This window comes from Ursus maritimus, unplaced genomic scaffold (genome assembly GCF_017311325.1).
Source record: "Ursus maritimus isolate PB19 unplaced genomic scaffold, ASM1731132v1 scaffold_35, whole genome shotgun sequence".
In the NCBI taxonomy this organism is placed as follows: domain Eukaryota; kingdom Metazoa; phylum Chordata; class Mammalia; order Carnivora; family Ursidae; genus Ursus; species Ursus maritimus.
Window position 1 is genome coordinate 27278011 of NW_024426119.1, and position 27091 is coordinate 27305101.

A 27091-nucleotide genomic window follows, 5' to 3' on the forward strand; every position below is an offset into this window, starting at 1 on the left:
CGCCACATTATGGAAAGAGCACCGGATTAACTTTAAAGGTCCAGGTGCTAGCTCATGTTCTGCCATTCCTTATCACAACTCTGTTAGACTGATAGAACGCTCTGGAGTTTGGAGATGCAATCCTCTGGGAGAGTGGTCTATCGCATACGTGCGCGACTTCCAGCTGCTCACCACAGCAAATGGCTGTCTATTCTGTTCTAGACGAGGGGACCCCCAGGCTTCTAACAAAGGGAACCAGACAGCTGGAGGTGTCATTTATTTGTGTCTCCAGCCTCAGATACAGCCACGGGCAGAGAGTCTTCTCTTCCTTCCCCAGGAACTGTGGCAGACCGATCAGAGACAGATTGCCCCGGTATCTGAAAACACTTAAGTTTTCCAGGCAGGTTTTGCCACTCTTGCTGAGAACACAAAGCTCTGGGACTGATGAGTCACTGAGAGAGATTTCTCACTGTGTCTCAACATCATCTGCTCACTGTTGCCACTGCAGGACTTTATAGAGGAGGGGGCAGCTAAGGACACCACACGGTTCACTTAAGCACTAGGCAGGTGTTCACCCCAACTTGATAAAAGGGTTTAGAATAAAACTACAGTTGGTAGCTGAGTAAGGCACGTAACTTTCATTTTAAAAACCCGTTTCCTTGTACTTAACTTTTTCCCAAAAAATCATTTTTCCCTTCAGAATTGCTTTGCCAAATTTTTCTTGTAGTCTACAAATGGCATAGTTTAGTCTGGAGAACTATTTTCTGTTGTTTATAGATTAAGCTAACTTTCCCTCAGTAGGGTTAACAATTAGAAAATCTTAAAAGCACACAATGCTTTGTTGACCTCAGAAATCTGAAAATAAAACCGCTCAGTGAGATATTTATTACATTGGTCTGAAAACATTTTTTCACTTACATGAAATCTCACAAACTGAAGTGACAGTCAATTGTAAGCAATAAATGTTTACTGAGTCATTTAGTTAGCCTGACCTTTGAAGATAATTTTTCTCTTCCCAGGTATTTTTAAGCTGACTGAAATATTTCCTTTTTTAAATGATGCAATCACAGAAAGAGTCCATGTTAAAACCTCACTTTAACTGGTCCTTTAGTTAGGTCTTATCGCTGGTACAAAAAGGCATATAATAAAAGTTTATTAATAAAAGCAGCCTGCTATGAGTGCCTACCACGGATCGGGCGCTGTCTAGTTAGAAAAAGAGTACTAGTACTAGACACTGTCTAGTACACAAAATCTCTGGTACTTCTAACCTTAAAAGGAACCTAGGCAAACAGACTCAAATTTGTTAAAAGACTAAACAGGGTCCTACAGTTACTGGCAGAACCAGAACTAGAACACAGGTCTACCTAGTTCTTCCCTGATTGAGCCTCTTCCTCTTCATCTCCTAAAAGTTGCCTTGAATTGAGAGAAATGGAAGGTCTCCACGATGCCACACCCTGGTCCTTAACCAGCATGTTTTCTTTATATTCTGGACATTTAAGATTTTATTTAAAGCAAGTTTTGGCTTGTTTCAATATGTATTTCATTTTCTATTTATCATCCTCTATCATTCATTGCGGATTGGTTTGAAACAACGCCATACAACACTTGTAGTAACTCTCAAGCTTGGATCAAAATACAGTATGTTGGAGATCTATTACTGTGGAAAGTGCTTGAAAGGGTAGAAAGGGTAGTCTGAAGACAGAGGATATAAAAATTGAGCCATGTCCCTATAACACGGGGCGGCTGGTTCACAACAGTGGTTATGATGTTCAAAACTTGTAAATCAAAGACATGCATTATTATATATTATAGAGCCACTTGATACTGCTTTTCTGATTAGAAGATACACAGTCACTTTAGGTAACTTCCATTTAATTTAACATTTATTTTCATTTTATATCCAGATGTCACATTTTCTACATTAAAATATAATCATGCTGACTCCCCCCACCCGCTATACCCTCAGAGAAAAAAGTGAAGAACTTTACACAACTGGAAAGATGGAATGCACAGAGAAGTTGCCATTGCACCAAGTAACAAAGAACACGAAGAGACCGAACAGTAGACATGGCAGAAGTGCATAGAAGACAGCTCAGGACTCACAGCAAGAAGAAGCGGCAATTAAAAGGAGAGAGCTTTTAAATGCTATCACTTGTGCCACAAGATTACCCCAAAAAGGCAGAGATGGGTCAGAAAACAGGATCAAATAGGGGATCTTCCAAAGGCTGCTCTCTAACAGAGTTTAAAATATCCATACACAGAAGAGCTTTCTCCTCCCCACCTTGCCCTCAGCATCTGGCAAACACTTGAGAAACTTAAACCACTGTTAGCATGTCAGAATGTAGAATGGACGTGGGTTTTTCTTTCTTCTTTTATTGTACTCCAACTCTTTCCAAGCAACAGTTCTATTAGTTATTTTAATTATGATTCCTCTGCAGGGAAACCCAGTAAGGATCATTAAGACAAGGCATCTCACTAGTATCAGATCAATGCCAGCTGTGCAAAAGCTGCAGGATTCTGTGTTACTCAGAGGGACGGAGAACAGTAAGACACAGGAGTCCCGGAGTCGTAAGGACTAAAGAGAAAAAGGAAACTCCTTTTCTAGTCATTAAATAGGAAAGAGCAGGTGGACAGTAAAAACCATCTGCTTAGAGCAGCTGCACAGACCTACGGGCACAGCAACAATCCAAAAACAAATGCTCAGGGAAGAGGCCCTCGGCTCTTCAGAAAGGAGGCTTCTTTTAGACCTGATCCTGGCTCTAAATTGGAGATCAAAGCATTATTACTTCAGACAGTGATACTCTTGAGGGGACTGAGAGGTAAGGTCAAGGAGATCCATATAATGAAGACATTATTAGGCAACTAACTACACCACTATGTACAAATACACACATCTGTAGGAAAACTTCACCTCCATCCCTGCAGCTACTTTAAAAAGAGCACTGATGATCCAGGTTTTCAGAACAGGGGATATTTTAAAGTCTGTCAGAAGTTTAAAACATTGCAACACTGGCACAATATGTTACCTATTTTTTGTTTTTAATTACAGGGAAACAAGGTAAACTCCAACACAAAGATGGGGGAACAGGGGAGTGCAAAAGGAATAAAGAAAACAGAACCAGTATTTCAAAAGTGTATCGAGCCAGCGATGAAAGAGCAGCTAATGCTTCGCAGAGTCTCGAGGGTAAAATTCACTCAGGGTGCTCTGAGGGATCCTCTTCAACATTTCTTTGGGGAAGATTCGGAGCAGTTGCCAGCCAATGTCCAAAGTCTCATAAACAGTGCGGTTTTCATAAGGACCTTAGACAAAATTGAAATTGAATGAATAAAGGCAAACTACTTCCAACTTATCAGTGTTATTATTTATTCCACTATATGACAACTGTGAGCGTCAAGTATTACCAAAAAAAAAAAAAAAAAAAAAAAAAAGTGACAAAGCAGTTAGGTCTCCTAACACTGGATGCAACCAAATGTGTAAGTGAGGGTACAAGAGAGTAAGTACCATTAGGAATCAGAGAAAAGGGAGAGGCCTGCAGACTAGAGGCAGTGGGCAATCTAGCGCGTGTGGGACAACTCTGTGGACAACTGGGTAGGATCTAAATACCTGGAGCAATGCAAACTAGAACCAGTGTTTTGTCTATGGATTATTGAGAAAGGCAGTTTTTCCAGGAACAGAGGATGAATGTGAGGGAGGGTAGTACAGACACTTAGAAAACCTTAAATGTCAACTGAACACCTTGAATAGGTCGGCTGTTTTCGAAGTTGTTATTAATTATTTTTAGTAGTAGAGTCATTCTTATCCTGCAAATAAATTCCATTTCTTAACTAAGGAATCAGAGTGGCTGGAGTTCTTGGTTCTTTTCTCCACCAGAGAATTTCATTTTTTATTTCTTTAAGGTATTATGGTTCTGCAGTAAAAAAAAAATTATACATATTTTGGGGGGGTTTAATGTTAATAAGAAATGCATCAAATAAATAGGAGAGTGTAGTGTGCATGATGCATTATTCCAAAGTTAACACATCCGTGTTGAGTACCCCTGAGGTCAGAAGTAGTGGCAAGGAAGAGACCAATCAAAACAGTTTGAAAATTGTACATGTGCCTATGGAATGAAAACCATTACAGCCTTTTTACTAGAGGGACAATCAAAATTAGTAATAAATTTATTCTGGCAACTATCAGAGGGATATAGGGAGTCAGGAAAAGTAATGAAAAAGCTGGCACTAATGACCAGGATGATGGGACAAGGGTTTGGATTAGGCCTTAAGACTCAAAGATGGTCAGAAATCAGTAGCTTTCCACATCATCCAAGAACTTGTGCAGATATACAATCTCTGGCCCCATCCAGTCCTACAGAATCTGCAATTTACCAAGATCTCCAGTTGATTCAAAAGCATATTAAAATTTGAGAAACACTGAACTAAGATACTATAATAGAAATGAAACCAGAATAGGATATTTTAAATAAGAACAACAGAAATTATTACATATTTGTTTACTGGAGAATAAATTTATAAAGTTACGAATAATACCCAATTACTGAGCTTGGCAATACTCATGCAAGAGGTAGACAAACTGAAAAGGGAACTTCTAGGCAGGTAGTCAGCTTAAAAAAAAAAACTTTGGGTTCTGACCATGCTGAGCCTGAGATGGCAGCATAAACAAAGGTATCCTCCTAGTTAGCAGTGTGGGATTAGAGCTTCAGAAAGAGGATACGGATCACACATAGCAATTTAGTTAACAGCAAAGGAAAAAAGTCAAAGCTGGGGAGGAAGGGGGAAGCACAAAAAGAACAGGGAGCTAGGCCTTTGATAACATAAACAATGAAGGAGCACAAAGATACAAAATCAGAAAAGGAGATGAAAATCGGTGAATTACAAAAGCCCCAAACTCCCAAAACATGAGGAGATCACTGCAGAGAGGTGAGGAGGAAGGAGAACCAGCAATGGAGGCGGCAGAGCAGAAAACCAAGCATAAGGAAGGAAAAAATTCAGATGGGAGCTAAATGGATAATGCACTTGAAGGCAGAGAGGAAGATGCCAGACGGCTAAGTGCAAAAGACATGACAGGAACTTGAAAGAACCTCTTCTCTAATCAGAAGGAAAATCATGTAGAGATCAATGCAAATTCTCTCAAAATGGGAAAGATGTCTTCAAAACTATGTATGAGCTTGTTTATGTTTGTAAGAAAATACTCATCTTACCCTGAGCAATGAAGTTCCTCTCAAACTTCTGCAGAAATTCCAAGTAAAGAAGATCATCTGAGGTTAGGGCTTCTTCTCCAACAACAGCTTTCATGGCTTGTACATCCTTACCAATGGCATAACATGCATACTGAAGAGAAAAAAAATATTTATATGAATACAGATTTTATAAATGTTAAAAGTAATCTGGGCTATAAATTGAGTATTTCTGTAGCTATCTTCATAAGAGACCACAGAAGAAATTTCATACTATTTACAAATACAATTCACATGAAGTTAATATGTAAGTATCAGAAAGATTTTATTATAAAGCAGTCTTATTGAGAAAGAGTCTTCAGGCATGCAGTCCGCAGACACTAACACTCCAGAAAATACACTTCCTTAATACATCAATGAGCTTACATTTTATAGAGCAAGTCAAAGTCAGAACTCATACCACAGAGAAATCCATCTCGAAGTTCAAGTAAATATTTGTGGTATGAGTAGGTTTACCATTTCTACTTTAAGGTCAAAGGTATTCTTATTTGTGCTTGGTGTACAATCTCATACAACTACAGAAACCAAGGATTATGGGGCGCCTGGGTGGCTCAGTCGGTTAAGTGTCTGCCTTCGGCTCAGGTCATGATCCCAAGGTCCTGGGATCGAGCCCCGCATCGGGCTCCCTGCTCAGCGGGGAACCTGCTTTCCCCCTCCCTCTGGCCCTTCCTGCTGCTTGTACTCTCTCGCTCTCCCTGTCAAATAAATAAAACCTAAAAACAAAACAAAACAAAAAAACAGCTACAGAAACCCAGGATTTCATAGAGTATATAAAGCTGTACCCCTTAGTGTTCTGATGACTGCTTAATTTCTTAAGTAAGAAATTAGAGTATCTTTTTAGGAATATTCTGTAATTATTACGGTTACTAATAAAAACCTAAAATGGCCTTATAGCTGGCTTATTTGTTTGTTTTTAATTTAGAAACTATCTTGTATAGCATTAGATGTGGGTTTCAAGCATATGATTTTTAATCTTGGTTATCAGCATCTATCCTTATAAAAAGAGAAGACTGTCTGCTTCCAATGCATGATTGTATCTTCCATATGTAACCTATACTAAAATTCTACTTGGATGGGGGATAAGTACAGTGATATGGGAGAAAGACAAGAGGTGTAACAGCAGAAAGAATGGACCAAGAAAGGTGTTCATTTCTTTAAACACCATCCTTAAGAGGATATACATACCAGCTGGTTCGATACATCGGCGTGATCCTTTCTGGTCATACCTTCTCCAATAGCAGACTTCATTAACCGTGATAATGAGGGCAGCACATTAATAGGTGGGTAAATCTTGCATAGAACATGAGGGAAAAAATATTATTTAAGTACAAAATTCAAGATTTACCAGTAGTAAAGAAGCATTTTGAAACTCACTCTCCCTTAAATTACATTAAACTTCTATTTATTTCTTAAAGGAGTTATAATATCTTCTCCTAGTTAGAAAATGAAGTGAGACTTTATGGCACAATATTTCTCTTGAGAATCAAACTCAGAAAGTGAACTCTACAAAAAACAGTACAAGGTGATACTGAAAAACTAGATTTTCAACATTTGCCTATAGTATCAAATCTAAATAGCCTCTAAGCTCTGACTGATATAATCACATACCAAATAAAAAATTTAACAGTAAGTAATTTCACCTAAAAGTTGATATTAGAAGCCAGCATCTGTTACGGAACCATCAATCTTTTTTTGATTATTCCAGTCATTTAAAAAAAATGGTATCTTGTCATTTAAGGACATGGATGGGCCTTGAGGGGATTATGCTACGTGACATAAGTCAGACAGAAAAAGATAAATACTATTATAATCTCACTTCTATGTGGAACCTAAAAAACCAAAAACCTATGAGCTTATGGATAGAGAGAGTAGACTGGTGCCTGCCTGAGACAGGGATGGGCAAAATGGGTGAAGGGGGTCAAAATGTACAAACTTCCAGTTACAAAATGAATTAAGTCATAAAGATGTAATCCAGAGCATGGTCACTATAATATAATACTGTACTGCATATTTGAAAGTGGCTAGGTGAGTGGACTTAGAAGTTCTCATCACAAGGGAAAAGTATTTATTTTTTAATTATATGTATTGATGGATGTTAACTGGACTTACGGTGATCATTTTGCAATATATATCAGTATAAATCATTACTTTGTATACATAAAGCTAATATAATGTAATGTCAATTATACATTAGGAAAAGAATAGAAAAAATATATTTTTGTATTAATAATAAGATTAGTAGAGATTATGGAATAGAATACCCCCCAAAATTCTTTGAGACCAATGACTCCATTTTAAGGCACAATAAAGAAATGTGGAAACTTAAATCTTAATCCTGGCACTCTTATGCACAACAGGATCTTGGTACACAGAGATGACAATCATATAACCAAATGAAAAACAAGTTGATATTTTCTAACAAAATAATTCCTAAGAGCAAAGTCAAAGTCACTAATCACTGAAGAGTAACTGAAGAGTAGACTTGTAAGCTTTAGAGCATTGCTTAAATGTCAAATACCTGTCTATTGTGCAGCTGTCTGTCCACGTAGATCTGCCCCTCTGTAATATATCCAGTCAAGTCAGGGATGGGGTGAGTGATATCTACCAGAGCAAGAGGTCTGACATTAGTTAAAGTGTCCACATCATATAAACAAATCACAGGAAGTCAGTGTACCTTACCTATAGCATTATATAAAACAGTGCTCTTTAAAGTGATTTTCTGTGATGACAGAAAAGTTCTGTATCTGTGCTGTCCAATACGGTAGCCAACAGCCAAATGTGGCTTGAAATCGAGTACTTGAAATGTGGCTACTGTAAGTGAAAAACTTTATTTCAAGTTTTATCTAATTTTAATGAACTTTAGAATTTAAATAGCCAAATGCGATTATCATACTGGATGGTTTTATTTACTGAGTTGCAGCACAGTTAGACATGCATTGGCACATGAGGTAAATAAGCTGCATTCAGAAAAAGTACTGTTTTTCCTAGTTTTTTCTCCCCAAAATAAATAAAACTCCATTTTAAACACGAAGTTCCCTGGAAGAGGTTTGCCAATTTAACATATACTGAGAGAACATTCTTAGTTCATAAGGTATTCAGATGGATACACACCATTTCAACATGGAAAATATAGTAATGATAAGCAAAACACCACTACGCAGCCAGCACCAAGACAGTTCGACAAAGCAAGACATTTCTAAGTTGGTTAAATTACATAAAGTTTATAGGTACTTTCTTTGAACAAATAAATCGTTTTCATGTCAGAGACAGTACAGTGTGAATTATGAATTCAGACTGCCCGGGTTCTAAAACTATCACTTCTTAACCTCAATAGATTACTTTACCTCCCTGTGCCTCAGAATACAGCATTTACCTCAAAGCTGCTGTGAGGATCAGATATTTATAAAGCACTGAAAGCTACTGCTCAATTATAGTGCGTTATTACTGTTTCTGAAAATACCCTGTAAAAGTACTTTTTAAACACAGATTAGGACCAAAAAGCAGTAATAGAAGAGGACTACTGACTTGTTTCACCCCCGAGCATACACTCAAACAGGTACTGCACTATGTACTGTCATATGCAAAGTCAAACAGTCACCTTTAAGCAGCCTCTGGTGATCACTCTGCCCTCAAAGTCTTATGGCATTTAAACTATTTGCGTTCTTCATTTGGCACTTAAGCTACCTCAACTTATTGGTGGATGTACATAAAAAATACCCAACTCAATCCAAAAGATAGAGTAACTTACATTAGAGAGTGAATTTAAAAAAAAAGAATTTCTTTATATCTAGATCAGTGTCCCACAAATAGCAGACACTCAGTAGTAACCTAATAAATGAAAACTGAAAATTCTAATTACAAAGAAAATTGTTTTTCTTCTTCTACAAAAGGATGATTATTATGGGCAGTTTACAAATGAAAAATTTCATTTAGATACAAATCACCTAGTTAAGGTAAACTCTTAAAGGATAAACCCTCAAAAGAATTTCAATTCCAAAAGAAATGACATAGGGGGAGAAAGGCAAACCAAGAAACAGACTCTTAACTACAGAGAAGAAACTGAGGGCTGCTGGAAGGGAGGTGGGTGGGTGGATGGGTGAAATAGGGGATAAGGATTGGAATGCACTTGTGATGAGCACCAGGTATTGTGTGTAAGTGATGAATCACTAAATTCTACACCTGAAAATAATATTACACTGTATGTTAATTAGCTGGAATTTAAGTAAAAACTTGGAGGAAAAAAAAAAGAATTTCAACTCAAAAAGGGAAATGTTCTCAGAATCAAGTCCTTATATGATTACATCTGCTATAATCCAAAGACCAAAAACTTACCATCATTAGGCATGGTGAGAATAGGGATTTGAGTAATGGAGCCATTTCTACCTTCCACTCGACCAGCACGTTCATATATTGTGGCTAAATCTGTATACATGTAACCTGGGAAACCTCGTCGACCAGGAACCTCTTCCCTGGCTGCTGAAACCTGACAGCAAGTCAAGGAGTAGGATGTCACATACCAGAATATGAAAAGCAAAGCTTAGAATACGTTTGTTTGAACATACCCAATTACAAAGTTGGAAGTATCATCTTTTACTTTTAAATACTATCTCTGGAAGATGATTTAAAAATCTAGCAACACAAGGTCAGATTATTCTGCAAAAAAATGTTGACAATTGGGGACCAAAAGTTTTTGCTACAATTATATCACCATAATGCAAATCTTCAATTAGCTCACTAGAAAAAAAAATGTGCTTGCAATTTTATAAATCAAAGGAAGTTATTTTTAAAACCAAGAGAACATTCTTAGTTCACAAGATCTATTTCATGCCATGGATCTTGCCATCTTTATGTAAGTGAATGCTAAAAAGGTCAAAAGGGAAGGAAATACATCCCAGGAATCATTTGATGAAGTTTACATATTTAATTTAATCCTCACAACAATCCTATGAGGAAGGTAATGTTGTCAACCCCAATTTACGGTTGGGATCAAAGGTCAGTTAAATAATTTCCCAAGATCACAGTGCCAGGAGTCCATTCACTGTACAAAATAAGAATAGTTATAGTCTTTCTCTTGGAGATATGCACATTAAAATATAGCTGTAATATTAATCTATGACCACCAAGAACCCTAGAGCATTAAGCCCAACTTTTAGGTGCTACTTTGGCACCTCCAAAAGAGTATGCTGTAGCAGTGTTATTCAAAGTGTGGTCTGCAGACCAGCTTTTGTTAATGTGCAATGAGATAACACAGAAAGTACGATAAGCATTTAAAAACTCTAACGGCAATCTGACAGATTAATTTTATGTCTGTTGACTCTAGTGAAAAAAGAAAAATCCCAGGCTTGTAAGTTGTGTATCTTCTTTAAAATATGCACTTTTCTAATAACTCAGTTTAATTGTACTTCAGAAAATTACTGGTCTGTGATGGACGGGAAAAAAAGTTCTTCACTGAAAAAGCACTGCAGCAGAGTGAGGTATGGTGATGGATCTTAGGGACTTTTAAGAAGCTAGATATTTATATAGTATGTCTCTTCAGAAGTCATTTTTCCCCTTTTTACATGTTTAAAAGAGTAACTTACTCAAAATTTCAGTAACTTGTATTAGAATGAACACTCCAAACTTCTGGGTGGTAACTGCTAGGACCTTAACACTGTTCCTAAATAAACACCAAGTTTTCTGAAGGAAAAGTTTCTAAAAAGGGTGCTGTCAGAGTATGCTCTTCATATATTTAAATACTAACATTACTAAAAACGAAATTCTAAAGGTTAAAAATTGACAATCTGGACAAAGACAGAACATCCTGGGAGAGTAACTGAATAAAGAGCTCGCATCATTTGCTGCCTTTTAGAATCAAGTCTCAAATGCATACAGATGTGACGGTATGATAACTAGGCTAATAATTTAAATCTCATCCTATAATCATTTCAACGAGGTTGACAGAAAAAGAAGTTGCGTTTTTCTTTTTGATTAATTAAGGTACTCTACTAATATATGAGTGATGAAGCTTAAAAAACATGATTAAAGAAAAACAAAAAACTTGTACAGAGACACAATAACTCTGAAAAGTAACCCATTTTGAGAAAAAAGTTACCTCTCGAAGTGCTTCAGCATAAGAACTCATATCTGTTAGGATAACCAATACATGTTTCTCACATTGATAGGCCAGAAATTCAGCTGTAGTTAGAGCCAAGCGAGGAGTGATAATTCGCTCAATACTGAAATGGAACATTAAGTCCTTTGTTACTCCAATGAAAAGGCCAAAGACAAAATAACAATAATTCTGGAAATTACAGACTCCCTTCAAAAGTTTTAAATAAATTGAGGAAAGTTATTTGTTTTAAGTAAATAAATAAGTTTATTTTAATAAACAAAAAAGCAATTATTACTTTAGAAGTTAAGTAAGCATTATGTATCTTCATAATAAGAACTACTTAATGCTGTAAAGTTAGATTATTTTAGAAATGGGCCCACAACTTCTCAGAACTATATTTCTCTCAAAATTGAGTGAGAAACAGAGAAGGAGGGAGGGAAGAAACAGGGGAGCGGCTAGACTTCTCAGGTAAGAGGAAAAGATCATTTGCTGAGTATGGTCTGGGTACTAGGTCATTTATACGTATTACTTCATTTAAAATGCACAACAACAGCATGAGACAAGTATTATTTGTTATATTTTCTCAAAGAGAAAACTGAACTTCAGACCCTATGTGATTTGCCCAAAGCCAAATAACCAGCAAGAAGTACAGCTGAATTTAATTAAACACAGCTCTCCCATTCCTAGCCTCATGTTGCTTTCACTGTAACATTTTACTTCCCTTGTCTTAGGTAACATTTTTTATCTGAAGCCTGAGTGGACAGAAAGAAATAGCTCTATTTACTTACGTTGGGTCATTAGCCAAGTTCAAAAAGAGGCAGACATTGTCCATTGAGCCATTTTCCTCAAAGTCAGATTTGAAGAACCGGGCAGTTTCCATGTTTACCTAAATAGCAATGACTTCATCAGTGCTGGGAGAAGAAAAATTCTCAGTATTTCTGATGGAGGCTAATCTATGGATCTACACTGTTCCTTCTTTTGAAGTCAAGTACCCACAAAATTTCACAAAAGCCAACAGAGTAAACAGCTTGCTTTGGGCATAAAGAAAATTATTCTTAAATTTTGCAGTCAAATGTTAAATTTTAATCCTGAGTTTACCTAAAAATGCCAAGTTGCAACTTCTCTGCCTAGAGATAAATCCAATGACGTATGTGTTGTTTTCTACATTGTTCTAATAAAATAAACAATCTTTTATGTCATACCAAAACAGAAAAAAATTATACTTACACCCATAGCAGCAAATACAATTGCAAAATTTTCCTCACTGTAGTCCACTACATCTTTGGATTTCTTTACCAGACCAGCTTGGCGACAGATTTGAGCTGCAATCTGATGAGAAGTACAAAAGAACTAAGTTGAAATTTAAAATAACACTTCTACAACAAGTTTTATCCTAAACTTTTTGGAATTGCAATTATATAAATGAAATGATGTTCTAAAGGACTTTACCCAAAAAGCTACTTTGTACTTTTTGTAAAGATTTGTAAGAATAAGCAGGAAGATGAATATCCAGTATGGAAAAAGATTCAGTGTAGTCAGATTATATTAACAATAACAATGAGTATTGTTGAAATGGGTATTGGGTACAAGTAAGTATTGTTGAAAACCTTCTATTTGGCTTCTTATTAACACTGAAGCATTTAGAAATTCTCCCTTGTTAAATTTCACACCAAACAGATCCTAGCTCTCACCTCATTGTGTGGTAAGCCAGCAGCAGAGAAGATTGGAATTTTCTGCCCCCGAGCAATACTGTTCATGCCATCTATGGCCGAAATGCCAGTTTGAATCATCTCCTCTGGATAGATTCGACACTGAGGATTGATTGGCTGGCCTAATGCATTTCCAAAAGAGAAAATTTTAAGACATTAAGACTATAACATATAAGCCATTCTTTCTTCTCTTAGAAAATCAGTTATTTTTTAAAATCTGAAACTGTTTAAGAAACTTTCCCATTAGTCTTTTGTAGGCTCACAAAATATATGGTAGGAGAACAAGTTCCTAAAATGAAATAAAACTATAGAAAATAAGAGAAAAATCCTAATTTAGAAGCCATTTATATTTCAAAGCTATTTACATTTCAGATATACCACAGTGATATTTTATAATATCTTAAAATCTTTTACATAAAATTTTAAGAGGATTTCTAGAAAACATAAATTTATTAAATAATAAAGCAATAAATATGGACCGCATTGGTTATCTACTTAAAGTATCACAAAAATCACTCTCTATTTGACAAAGATACAAAACAGAGGCTATTTTCTTCAAAACACAGAAACCCATTTATCATCCTACCCATAATGTCAAGGAAATCTTCAGCCAGTACAACAGGACCTCTGTCGATGGGTTTTCCTGATCCATTGAAGACCCGACCTGTGAAACAGTAACAAGATAGTACAGAGTGGACTAGGACTCAAACTGTCGTAATTTTAAAGGAAGACTCCATGGAAGTATGTTTAAAAGAAAACAGATCTCTGCTCAGAATGCATAACATCCATTTACCAAGCATATCCTCGGACACTGGTGTTCGGAGAATATCCCCAGTAAACTCACAGGACGTTTTCTTGGCATCTATACCTGATGTCCCTTCAAATACCTAGTGAGAAAGAGAAGGATTCAGAAGGGCAAAAGGAATTTAGATCATAAGTACTTAAGTATTATTTCTGTCTGTTCAACAGCCCATATAAAGTAGAATACATAAATGCATACTATTTTCAATATAACTAACAAAGAATTGTCCATGGTGATGACCCAAACTGCCAACCTCTAGACCAAGGATCGTGACTCTAGTCCAACTCCATCAAGCTAAGAATGTTTTTTACATTTTTAAAGGGCTTAAAAATAAATAAATAAATAATAAAGGGTTAAAAAAAAAAGAAAGGAAGAAGAAGAATATGCACCAGAGACCTTAGATGGCCCACAAGACCTAAAAAATTTACTATCTAGCCCTTTAGAGAAATCTTGCTGACACTTGCTCTAGATTACTTTTCAGGGGAACACGTTATTTGAGAAAACTGGCCATTTCCCATAATTGGTAACATTAAAAACCAGGTATTACAGGAGACAATTTAAAGAAACAGACTCGTATCTTGTTTTGGTTTCATCCTATAAGTTATAAATTCTGCCTTTCATCTCTCTTCTTCCATGTGATCATCTGCTTTGTTTAAAAAAAAAAAGCCATTTACCAGTGTCAGTGGAGCTAACTGGGCTAGAATGGATATAGCAGGCTAACATTTGGCAAGACACAAGAAAAAATTTTTTCTCCCCGCAACCAGTAATCAATCTCTAAAGACAGACTTACTCAATGATCTCTGGAAAAGAAGAGGTGTTCCTTATGTTTTTGTTCAACTGGCTAGGTTTTGAAAGTGATGCTTACCTGCACCACTGCTTTGGAACCACTAACTTCTAGAACTTGCCCACTTCTCTTCGTGCCATCTGGTAATGTCAAGTGGACAATCTCAGCATATCTGGGAAACTATACCAGAAAAAATACAGGATCAATAACCAATATTTAAAAGCTCCCCAAATTACTCTATATGCTCTATCTCTATCATAGCATGTATGCATGTAAATCTCCCCACCTCCCCAAACCATACAGGTATATACTGAGAGTTTGTAACATCCTCAGGTAGTTTACATCCTTTAAACACTTACACTGGCGCATATAATTTGGTAAACACAGTATAAGGTACAGAGAAAGGTCTTAAATCCATAAAACGGCAGCAATTAATTTTTTCTCCTGTGTATAGGTTTTAAACTGAGACTAAAGAAAGGCACAAAACTTACAATAACCACATTCCCACTACTCAGAACTGATGTATGCTTCTGGGCTGTGTGTGTACTCACCTGTATGCTTTGTGGGGAAGGGGATAAAATGCCAATTAAAAATACAGTAATCACTATTATAATAAGATAAATGCACCCCCCAAGTTCTCTTAACCAAGTATATATTCCTCTTTCACTTTTAGTATTTTAAAATGCAGGTTTCCAAAAATAGATTTTAGTGTTTTATTTACATAAATACTAAATATATTATCCTGCAACTTTTCATTTTCTTCACTTGACCTTATGTTTTAGACCTGTTATGGTAATATTTACCTCATTTTATCAAAATAATCTATTGAAAAGAACATCACTACTCTGAGTAATGTGAAGGAAAATATCACTCAGTTAAAATATGGTGCACCACTGATTGTAAAACTCTTGATTATGAAGATGGTAACATGGTGAATAAATGGACATCTTAGAATTAATGTTAAAATAAAACAAATGTAGTTAAAATGAAATGACACATTTTACTCCATAGTTCTCTAACAATGGGAGTTCAAAGCTGTTCCAAATGTATACTATGAGAAACATGCTACAAGAGCACTCTTGCACGCAGCTCCTCAGGCCAAGTGTGTTTTCCCTAAGGTAGCTGGTTACCAAGTGGTGGGCTACATACAGGCTGTGCCCATTCTGTAAATTTCCAAATTACTCTGCAAAGGAATTGTATTAATTTACAATCGCCCTAGCCATCTTTTCCCTACAGCTATGCCAATCTTACAGTACTGAATTTTTGCCATTTTGATAAAAATTAGCATCTTTCAAACTTACATTTTCCTAATACTAAACAACTTTTCATGTTCACTGACAATTCAGACTTTATTATCTACGACTGGCTTATATCTCTTCTTCACTTTTAAAATGGATCTGCTTTTTCTTTAACATGTAGGAGCTTAAAAATTCTGGATATTAACCCTTTTGTAAATATGCACTTCCACTCTGTATCTTGCCTTTTAATTTTGTTTATGGTATCTTTTCATACAGATGTTTCAAAACTTAAGTAATAAAATAACTTGCCCTCCTTTATGATTTGTGCCTTTTTTATCTTGTTTAGGAAAACCTTCTAATTTAAATTCATACAAATGGTTTTCGATTTTGTCCTCTAATAGGTTCTTCAGGTTTAGACCTTTAATCCAATTGGCTTTGTTCGTGGTATGCAATTTTATTTTTCTCATTTTCATTCTTTTTCATATAGAATGCCAACTACCCCAGTAATATTTACTAACCAGCACAACATGCCCTCTATTGAGTTGTAATGCTGCTTTTATCATTTACCAACTCAAATATCCAGCATGACAAGAATTGGTTTCAGGATGCTTAATTTTGCTCCACTGATATAATTGCTTACACCTGCACCAAATCTTTAATCTTAATTACTCCATCTCTAACGGATTCTGTTGCCTGGGTGGAATATATTCACCACTCAGAGTCTTTTTATTCACAAACATGGAATCTCCATTTATTTTAAGTCTTCCTTTATGTCTTTCAACAAAGTTTTATTTCTGATTTCTGTAGACTGATTCTTGTATCCAGCAACTCTGTGTTACATCATTGTTTCTAATAGTTTGCCCACTGAATGACTTGGTTTTAGTTACTTGTATCACCAAGAAATGATGACAGCTGTGCCTTCTCACTTTATACCCTTATTTCTTTTTTCCCACAGCACTGGTTAGGTTCTAAGTACAAAGATGGGTGGTGGTGGTAACAACCAGGCATCCTCATCTTGTTTCTGATTTAAATGAGAATGTTACCAGAGTCGCTTCTTAACTATGCTATTTGCTATAGGTTATGGTGGATATCTTTTAAGAGGTTAAAAGTTTGTTCTACTCTCTATTGCCAAGAGACCTTTCTTTTCTTTTCTTTTTAAGAAATGAGTAACTTTGGGGAGCCTGGGTAGCTCAGTCGTTAAGCGTCTGCCTTCGGCTCAGGGTGTGATCCTGGCATTCTGGGATCAAGCCCCACATCAGGCTCGTCCACTGGGAGCCTGCTTCTTCCTCTCCCACTCCCCCTGCTTGTGTTCCCTCTCTTGCTGGCTCTCTGTGTCAAATAAATAAACAAAATCTTAAAAAAAAAAAAAAAGAAAGAAATGAGTAACTTTATCAATTACTATTTCTTTATTTATCAAGAAGGCCATAAGCTCTTTCTAGTTTAATCCATAAATGAGCTGAATTAAGCTAAGTTACTGACATATTTCCTAACATCAAATCATCTTTGTAATACTGGGATAAATTCTACTTTGTCATAATTCTATTGATTTTTTTACATAATTATTTTTGCTAATCTCCAATACATGAGTGTACTTTTATTAAGAATTTTGGAATCTGTACTTATAAGTGAGGATAACTGTCTTTCTTCTTTTCTAGTACTACTGGTTTAGAAATTAAAAATATGCCAATTCCAGGAATGCCTGGGTGCCTCAGTTAAGCGCCTGCCTTCGGCTCAGGTCATGATCCCGGGGTCCTGGGATCAGAGTCCCGCGTCAGACTTCTTGCTCAGCGGGGAGTCTGCTTCTCCCTCTGCCTGCCACTTTCCCTTCTTGTGCTCACTCTCGTTCTCTGACAAATAAATAAAATCTTAAAAAAAAAAAACCCTGCCAATTTCATAACATGAATTGAGTAACAGTCTCCACTTTCTACTCTGACAGTTTATCTGTTCCTTGACCGTTTAAGTTAAAAAGCCACACTAAATCTGGTGTTATAAAACCATTCCTACAACTACATATAATTTATTTACCAGTTTTTTCCTCAGCTGGAGCTCTACTCCAGGCAAACATTCAATGAAACTTTTTGAACATGCTTAAAGTTACTTCCTCAAAGATGTTTTCTCAAGTCCCTCTCCTTACTGGCCCTCATAGCACCCCACACTTAGCCTTCATAACACTTACTAATTACGTATGTGTTTATCTGCATCATATTTGCTTCTCTACTACCTGGTGCTGCACTGGGGAGGACCCATTGTTCACCATCGTATCCTCCGTTCTGAGCTCAGTGCTTACCATAATTGAAACGTGAATATTTTGGGGGCACCTGGGTGGCTCAGTCGGTTAAATGTTGACTTCAGCTCAGATCATGATCTCAGGGTCCTGGAATTGAGCCCTGTGTTGGGCTCTGTTTGTCCCTCACCCTCTGCCCTTCCCCCTGCTCATGCTCTCTCTCCCTCTTCTCTCTCAAATAAATAAATAAAATCTTTATTAAAAAAAAAATGCAAATATTTTTGTTTTCAATAACATATTTACTAACAAAAAAGTTTCATGTTTTTAAAATATGAGCCAAAAATATTATCTAATAAAGATTATAGAAAAAAAAGTATTAAAAAAAAAGTGTCCTTGGGGCGCCTGGGTGGCGCAGTCGTTAAGTGTCTGCCTTCGGCTCAGGGCGTGATCCTGGAGTCCTGGGATCGAGCCCCACATCAGGCTCCTCTGCTGGGAGCCTGCTTCTTCCTCTCCCACTCCCCCTGCCTGTGTTCCCTCTCTCGCTGGCTGTCTCTCTGTCAAATAAATAAAATCTTTAAAAAAAAAAATAAAATAAAAAAAAATTAAAAAAAAAGTGTCCTATCTTTTCCTCAAAAATAGAAGTGTAGATTCCACTCTTTCACAAAACATTAATGGGCACCTGCCTAAACCTTGTACAAACTGAGTGCACTATATTGAGACTGTGAATCAAATTGTAGATTAGTATGAGACTGTGGCCCGGAGGTAAATGTTTAATCCTGAGGTTAATTTGTATAGGTACCTTGTCATGCATAAAAATATAATCTAAGTGATAAAACTGAAGAGACAATCCATTTTGCTCTTTCTTTTATGAAATGTTTTTTATTTTCTGCTTCCAGAGGAGTCGCATGCCAAACATATTTCATATTTCCATCACTTTTCTCAACAAATAATTGTGTACCTTTCCCCCTAAACCCCCCCAACACCAACCACTATATAATTACTGTTCTAGAGAGCATACTATATAAATTATTTTCTCTGAAGATATTTTGATCAGAGAGCTCAGGTAGGAGGCTTTCCCTAGGGTATTCAATTACGGTCTATATTCTATGTCACTTTTTGTATGATAACAGGTATGTGTTTATAATTCTTATGTATAGGTGTGGCTAAAAAACCAATATATAACTAAAGATCCTTACAACAAACTGAGTAAAAATTGTTCTTTGCTTTAGGGTTTTAATCACTGTTGAGATAATCTGTTCTTGTTTGTTAGCTGAATACCAGGGTCAGGGCCTCAAAGATAAAAGTAACTTTGTTTATTCACTCAAAGACCTAAGGTATTTGAGTGAAAAAGACAAAAAAGAAAAAAAAAGACAAATACTATTAACAAATAATTATAACACATGGCAATCTATGATAAGAGCCATAAGACACCATAAGATCGTATAGCTTATACGATAACCTATAGGTTATAAAATACACTCATATCTTATTGTTTTCCCTCAGTAAGCCTATGAGGTAGGATTCACCAAAAAAAAAAAAAAAAAAATTTTTTTTTTTCTTTTTTAATTTTGCAGATGAGGTATTCTAACAGAATCCATAGTAGATCCACTACTGGAATCCAGTGTTCTGACTTTTGATTTAAAACTCGTCTCCTATATAGCACTGACATTCAGACCAAAGAGTGGGTGAAAAATCATAACATAAAATGTAAAGTGTACTGAACAGGACTCAATGCCACGTTTTTACATAAATGGTTAAATGATGATCCCAGTGGTATTACCTTAACATGATCTAAGATCACTAGTGGACCATTGACTCCTGATACTGTCTTGTACGCTAGAAAGAAACATAGAAGAATCAGCTTTAGTCGAACAGGACAACAACCTATAATTATCTCTGTAGTATTACCAAAAAGGTCCTCTCTCTATGGCACCTATTATACTATGAAGCACTCAAACAGTCGCAAAATTTTTTTAACTGAATTTATAAAATAAACCTGTGCCTGTACAACTTTTCATAATCCACCTTCATCCAACCAAAAACATTTTGCATCATTATTTATTTTTTTTTAACATTTTGCATTCTTACTGTAAGTCACTTTAAGGACCCAGGATACAAAAACAAGGCACAGAGGAGCAGAGTTCTTTCAAGAGTTCCCAGTTTTATATGGAGAAAGGGGAAGAGTTAAGGACTGTAACAGATGTGTACAGAGGGTTTGTGGGAGCAGAGGAAAAACCTAGCAGTAGTTCTTACCTAGAAGAGAAAAGGAAATGCTTTAAAGAGGTGGCACTTAGCAAAGTAGATAAGGGAAAGGAAAGCCTCATCTTTAAACACAAGTGACAAAACTCGCAAAGGAAATCTGAGAAAATGTCATCTGTGAGGTAAAAAGCCATGATTAAATGATGTCATAAAAACTATAGGGAAAAGAGCTTTAGGAAGAGGGGAGTGGGCAATGGAACGAAAGGCCAGAGGTCAAATAAGAGCCTTAAAAAAAAAGTCAAATATTACCATCAGTTTAGAGGCTTCTATTTTCTACTGGAAATTATTCTCTAGGAATAAACTACCAGTCCATAAGGCAGTACTCAAATCCTTCATTTTACAAAGGAGGTAGCTATCCTACAAGCCTACCACACCTACAAACATGTCAAATGTATTGGTAATTAGGTATAAAACAGAATGCTCAGGAGACAGTAATTCTAACAATGTCAGAATTAACTAAATTTCATAATCACAACAACTGAAAAAAAATAAATGAAGAAAACTTACTACAAGGCATTGAATACGTTGTGAGAAACTGTCAACTAATTGAGAATTTTTCACTTGCTTGATTTCTTGTCTTGGGACAGATATTTCTGGCACAAATGTAGACTCCCAAGAATGAGGAAACCATTTAATATATCTAGTCTGTCCACTCAAGGGGCTTAAGAACTTAAAAACAATTTTTTCAGCCAAGAAGCAAGTGTCCTGGTACAAATGCTGCGAGCAGAAAAGCACTATCAGGGGCACTTACTTGTCATTCATACTCATAGGACATTTAAACCTGATACCAAATATTTGCCTGAATATCTGTAATCATAATTACCTCAACAGAGGCTCCCAAATGACTTTGTTAACTTTAGATAATAAAAGGCAAGCCACAAATTAAAAAAGTTAAGTTACTTGAATGGTTGATAATATAAAAAAATTAATAATTGTTCCCTTTACAGAAAAATCTCAGCTGCCACACTCACTTTTATGAAAATCTTCCCATTGTATGAAAATAAACTAATACTCTTAAAAATAATTACCCCAAAAAATTTGTCCTCATTTTTAGTGTGTTCGAACATTCAACTTTTCAATGACTTTCTAAAATTGCTACGTGGAAATGCAGGGGGAGCTACATTTAAAACATGTTTTCTTCGAACCCAGTTTTTAAAAATATAGAAACAACATCTCAAAACCTTCACTTAAAACAGGGACAGGAGTAGGGTGTGGGCTGTTGAGGTTGGGGAGAGGCTCTAGTTTTAAGATTTAGAAGCAACTGTTCTGAATAAAATGCAATCAACAAAATCCTTCAGGTTCTGAAAATTCTCTCTACTTTTTCCAGCATGATTTTCACCTCCTTTATTTTAACCTCTACAATAAAGTTGCTTCAGAATCTCATGTTTAAATTCAAGCTCATCTAAAATTATGAAGTGTTGCCAGTCACAAGCAAAAGCATGACCAAGAAAAAGAAACACTAGTCATTGTTTTTGCTGGAAACAGTGAATCAAGCTGACTTCTATTAAGATTCTACTTCATCAAAAGCAGTCTCTAAATTTGCAACAATGTACATAGGCTTTAACAAGCCTATAAATAACCATTCAAATTAACTGATTAATAACACCACCACCAACATACATTTAATAAGTACTTGTCAGGAATTCTCACTTAATCTCCATAACAAATCTATGAGTTAACTAATATTCCAAGTTTTAGAAGAGAAAAATGACACTCAGAAATCAAGTAACTTGCCCAAGGATCTGAATTTATATAGTCTGGCTCCAAAGTCACTTGTTCTTTTAACTCTGTACTGTAGCTCAAATTCCAAAACTGAACTCGTTGTTTTTTGTGGTCTGGTACACTCTTGTAATTATCTGCAAGGCTTACGTAGCTATACTACTCAAAATAATTTCACGCGTCTGCAACTTTAGTTATGAAAAAGTAAGCTATTTTTACTATTTAATGCACCGACAGTATTTCCCTTGTGTCTACATTTTGTCACTACTGCTAAACAATCTTTCTCTAATGGGAGTATAGCCACTGGAAGAGTTTTTAAGCAGAAAAGGGAGAATCTAATGGAGATGCTTACTTCAGCAGTTTCCCCTCACTGAAAAACACCAAAAAATGCAAGGAGACTACTTCAGATACAAATCAGAACTTAAGCAACATGCTTGATTTAAATTAAACTGACATATAAAAACTGAACTAATAAATGTTATAACCCAAACCCAAATAAAAATATCACCAAACTCTACATTTGGAAAGTTTTTCACACTTAACACAGAACGTCTTCAGACAGGTTACCTCATTTCAGGTTCACAAAATGCTGGGAGGTAGGCAAGGCTGATATACTCACTCTACACTTAAAGAAACTAAGGCTCTGAGAAATCTGTTACTAAAGGGGAGAACCAGACTTAGAACTGGTTTTTTGTTTGTTTGGCTCCCCCCCTAATTCTAAGGTTGGTATTCTATGACCATATAATATTTCTGAACTTAGTCTCCAACATAACTAAAAAATATAGATGACACAGTTTCTCACATCTGGATTATAAACAGGTACTAGAAGACAGTTTATATAGCAACTACAGCTCTTTTCTATGGTAATAAAATTATTTTAAAAAATACAAGCAGAGAAAATGATATCAAACACTATTTAACTCTAAACAGTATTTATCCAGCCTTCCTCACCATTATCATTAACAGCCCAAAGCAGAGAGAACAGTTTCGAGTAAGGCGGCCAAAGACATTAAGCTGCTCTTCTAAAAAGTCAAAACCTATTCACAAGTTATACAAACATTTCTATTTACCAAAATAATGAACACTCTTCTTATGAAAATTTCCAAATAAATAAGAAGTTAGGTCCACAGAGGATATCCAGAACTTCCTAGAACACTGACAAATGTTTACGTTACATGGTGAACACATTTTACAACCAAAATGTTACATCTTTGATTCTGAACTGTCAATCAGGCAATAAATATTTATGGAGTAATATTTCAAAACCAAAATCTACAAAGGTTTTAAGAAGCACATGTTTTGTCAGATGACATCCTCTTCCTCCTGCAGGATATGAGATTGTTCAACACTAGTAACACCACTTAATGATTGTGAAATTTTCAAAGAGAAAATTAAGACAGTAATTGCACAATAAGAGATCCAGTGCTCTAGCCTCCACCTTATTAGCAAAACAAAAACCCCAGCAATCATCTTCTATTGTGCAAGAATAGTAGAGACCCACACCCTAACAGGTGGGCAATGAGGGAGAGGTTCTAGAAAAAGTAGGCCTATGATTCCTTCACCTAACTTTTCATTGAGGCTACCTCTGCTTTATGAAATAAGAAACTTAAGGTTAGTTCTGATCTAAGGTCTCAAGAACAATGGAGATTATCTAATTCAGAATGTTCAGTGTCTAAAAGTTCAATATGTATTACTGACCTTTGCTTCAACTTTTAACAACAATTAAGTTTTCTTTCCTTGTGAATTTAGAAATTCAACTAAAGTGCTCAAGATTACTTTAAGGCTCCATATCTCATTTTCCATTTCTTGTTAACAGACCCAACATCGTGAAGTTGTTTTAAAACAGGATCCAATTTGTAGAGTGGTACTGCCATTATCAGTCCCATTCCTTCATTCAAAAGCACATATTAAATAACTATAGTACATGCCACCTAAGACTGTATAATCAATCTTTAGAAAAATTAAGAGGTTAATCAGTATTTATTCAGAAGCAATTAAAACTGTGGGGCTAGAATCAAGAATGTGGCAATATAAGCAAAGGAGGACATTCAAATTTAGTTAGCTGTAAGTCTAAGTACAGTATCATTTATGCTTTTTAGAATAACCCAGATACAGAAAAGCAACTCAACCAAGTGCCCCAACTCCCTACTCTGATTCCAGCCACATTAAAAATCTATTAAACTATTAGAACAAGGGGTTTAAATGCAACTTATAAAACAATTACAAGACACCTTCTATGTGTCAAGCACTGTGCTAGGCACTGAGGATACAAAAAGGATTCCTGAGGTTCAGTTTTAAGCATTATATTGCAACAACTTTGTCAGGAGGAATCTCATCTGGAATTCTTTAGCCATTGGCTAAGCACACAAAGAATACTGAAAAAGCATACTCATCTCCCTTAAGGGTTAACAATCATGGAATACTCTTGAAACCATTTTATTATTTCAGTTGATATTCTTCAAATTGACATAGAATGAATAATTATATGGAAACTGATTATCACACCCTTATAATCTTTTCCTAGAAGCACCACTAACGTCTACCTATCTACCCAAAGAAAAGCAAAGCATGCAAATGCAATTCATAAAAAAGAATGTGAATTGTTAGGTATAAATTTATTGTCAAAATCTATGTAAGAATGCAACATCTGTTAATTTCCTGGGAACATCCACTTCAGCTTATATAAACCTCCAATAGGCATTCTCAGATAATTCATATAATTCCCACTGTAAAGAGCACATCTCAGCAAACCATGGAATCAACTGTGTTTTCCTTCTTCCTCATACTGCAGTGCTGTCATATGACCTAGTGACAGATCAGGATAGGATTAGTCAGACTGGAGGGCGGCTAGACTGAAACCCTTCATCTGAAATTCTTTTTAACCAATGAGCCACCCACAAACAGGCATTCTGGCAACTAACCAGGGCAAACATAGACTCACCACCTGAGGAAACATCAGCTTTCCCAAGTTTTAAAAAGAGTCTATTTCCAGGGCTCATCCCCAATTCCAAAGGAAGCTGTGAAGAGATCTGGTTCTACACAATTGTATTGTTTAGTAATAAAAACATTTATTTTTGGAACTACTGGGTAGTCCACTTAAAGCCTCACTTATTAAGGCAGGTTTGTTGTTGTTGTTGTTGTTGTTTTTTAATAATCACAACACTTAAACATGCATATGATATATTTTGCACATAATACTATATAACATGGGCAAAGCTGCTTGGCTTCCCCAAGATAGCTTTGCACTTAATTGTGTTACATTTAACTCGTCAGTAAATGAAGACAATGGTAAAAAAGGACCAGCGAGAATTAAACGGAATTTTAGAGGCGCCTGCTGGCTCAGTCTGTTGAGCAGGCGACTCTTGATCTCAGGGTCTGAGTTCAAGCCTCGTGTTGGGCTCCACTCTGGGCGTGGAGCCTACTTAAAAAATAAAAATAAAAATAAAAAAAGAAAGAGAATTTTAGTTTCTGCTCTGCCAATAATTGTTTAAAGTCTGGCAAGTCCTGTCCCTCCCAGAACCTTCAGTTTCCCACTGTAAAATGATAGGGTTAGACTTGATGACCTGCAGGGTACTTTGCAGCTTTAGCTTCTCTGATATCACGGTGTCCTCCTGTGGAGCAGCCCCTCCACAGAACATCCCCCTCTGGCTGCGGGCCTGACCTCCATCAACGAAAGGACAGACCACGTCAGCGATGGCACTACATAGTCTCCCACGGCAGGAACTCCTGACCAGCCCTGAATATCTACACTGGTGGGAGGAGATGGGAAGGGGCGTCCCTTCGACCCGTACATACCCAATTGAAGTCAGGGAATGATTAAGACTGAAGAGAAAAGAAGCAAGAACCCCAGTAGGCTCCAGTCTAGGGAAGTTGAAGAGGGCGGGGCAACAGCCAGGAGCCCACCAACCCCAGGAGAAAGTTCTCGTCAATGTTCTCGCCCTCCGCCCACCTGTGTTACGAAAACATCACGTACACTCAAATCTCCTTCTAGGGACAGACTAATGAGTAAGAGTAGGTGGGATGAAAGAGGGAAAAATACCACCACCGCCCCCCCTCCCCCCTCCCCCCGTTTAAGCAGGTGAATGGAGGCAAAAGACTGAGGAGCAAGACAGAATTCGTCTTGTTCTCTGATACTCACTGAGGCGAGGCTGGGAAAGGTAGTTCCGGCTAACTGCCAGCGCTTGCTCCCGAGATCCTACCACAGGCCCACTGGTGGGCACTGGTAGCTCGGGTGCGGCCCCATTCACGATACCCCGCATCGCCCGCAGCGCCATCTTGTCTCCTCTGTCCCGACTGGCCCCGCAGTCGCGCCGCGCAGGCGCAGATATAGCAGGGGTGGTCTGTGCTCCCGGCTCCGCCCACGCGCGCTGCGGAGCCCGGGCCTCGCCCCTCCCCCTTCGCAGCTCCCCTCCGGCAGCCTCGTGACTCGGGTTCCGCGTGGGCGGGGTTGAGCCCGCGCACTGCCGAGAGGAGCTGACCAGCGTGCTGCGAGGGAGGGTGCTGGGCCAGGGACTAAAAGGAAGCGTTAAGAGGGTCCAAGAGAGAAAGGCAAGACTTAAGAGAGAAAAAGAAGAAACGAGGAAAAAAGGATGCGCATGAAGGGAGGGAGGGGGAAGAAAGGAGAGCACTTACAAGAAAAGGTCGATTGCTGTCCATTTTCATGACACTGAATGAAGAAAACTCTGACAGTGCTGAAAAAGCACTTTGAAAAACAAAACAAAAACATTAAACTTATTCTAGTGATTAATATAGGGAACTATGTGCCATCACTTCTTGCACTTTACTATCTTCCTATCCAATTTATTCACTTATGTATCCATCCAAAAAACATATAGTGGACTATTTAGGGCGGTGTGAAGCACAAAGTGTAACATATTTCAGTATTATTTTAGAGATAGAACTCATGCGAGAATGACTAGGTGTTTGTGGGAGGTGACAGTCCAGGCTTAGGGCCTGAGCGATTGAATTGATTGTGGTGCTGTTTATAGGTAGAGAATAGAGAAGAAAGTGAAAAACCTTGCGGGTCGTAGTGGAGGAAAAGAGAAAAGC

At 36.9% G+C, this 27091-nt stretch overlaps 1 protein-coding gene and 1 long non-coding RNA gene across 2 annotated transcripts; both read right to left on the reverse strand.

Annotated features, from left to right (window-relative positions):
• Window positions 1–3001: 3001 nt before the first annotated feature.
• On the reverse strand, window positions 3002–26358 carry ATP6V1B2 (ATPase H+ transporting V1 subunit B2). The gene is made up of 14 exons (XM_008705920.2): window positions 26181–26358; window positions 19845–19900; window positions 14684–14782; window positions 13810–13903; window positions 13603–13680; window positions 12999–13138; window positions 12535–12636; window positions 12096–12193; window positions 11308–11431; window positions 9549–9699; window positions 7735–7817; window positions 6402–6506; window positions 5181–5310; window positions 3002–3279 (listed from the first exon to the last, which is right to left on the reverse strand). The coding sequence occupies exons 1-14, from the start codon at window positions 26314–26316 to the stop codon at window positions 3140–3142; spliced, it is 1536 nt and encodes a 511-aa protein (XP_008704142.1). The 5' UTR covers window positions 26317–26358; the 3' UTR covers window positions 3002–3139.
• LOC103676706 lies at window positions 24643–26170 on the reverse strand. Its single transcript, XR_572185.2, has 2 exons — window positions 25838–26170; window positions 24643–24847 (listed from the first exon to the last, which is right to left on the reverse strand). It is a non-coding gene; the product is annotated as an uncharacterized LOC103676706 (long non-coding RNA).
• Window positions 26359–27091: the final 733 nt, after the last annotated feature.

Excerpts from the sequence above, each read along its gene's own strand:
- ATP6V1B2 (XM_008705920.2), bottom strand. The coding sequence starts at position 26,316 with ATGGCGCTGCGGGCGATGCGGGGTATCGTGAATGGGGCCGCACCCGAG. Across the intron at positions 9,700-11,307 it reads ATGCTGAAGCACTTCGAGAG|GTTTCAGCAGCCAGGGAAGA; the intron begins GTAACTTTTTTC and ends ACTTGCTGTCAG. Across the intron at positions 6,507-7,734 it reads GACAGCTGCACAATAGACAG|ATTTACCCACCTATTAATGT; the intron begins GTATTTGACATT and ends GTTCTATGCAAG.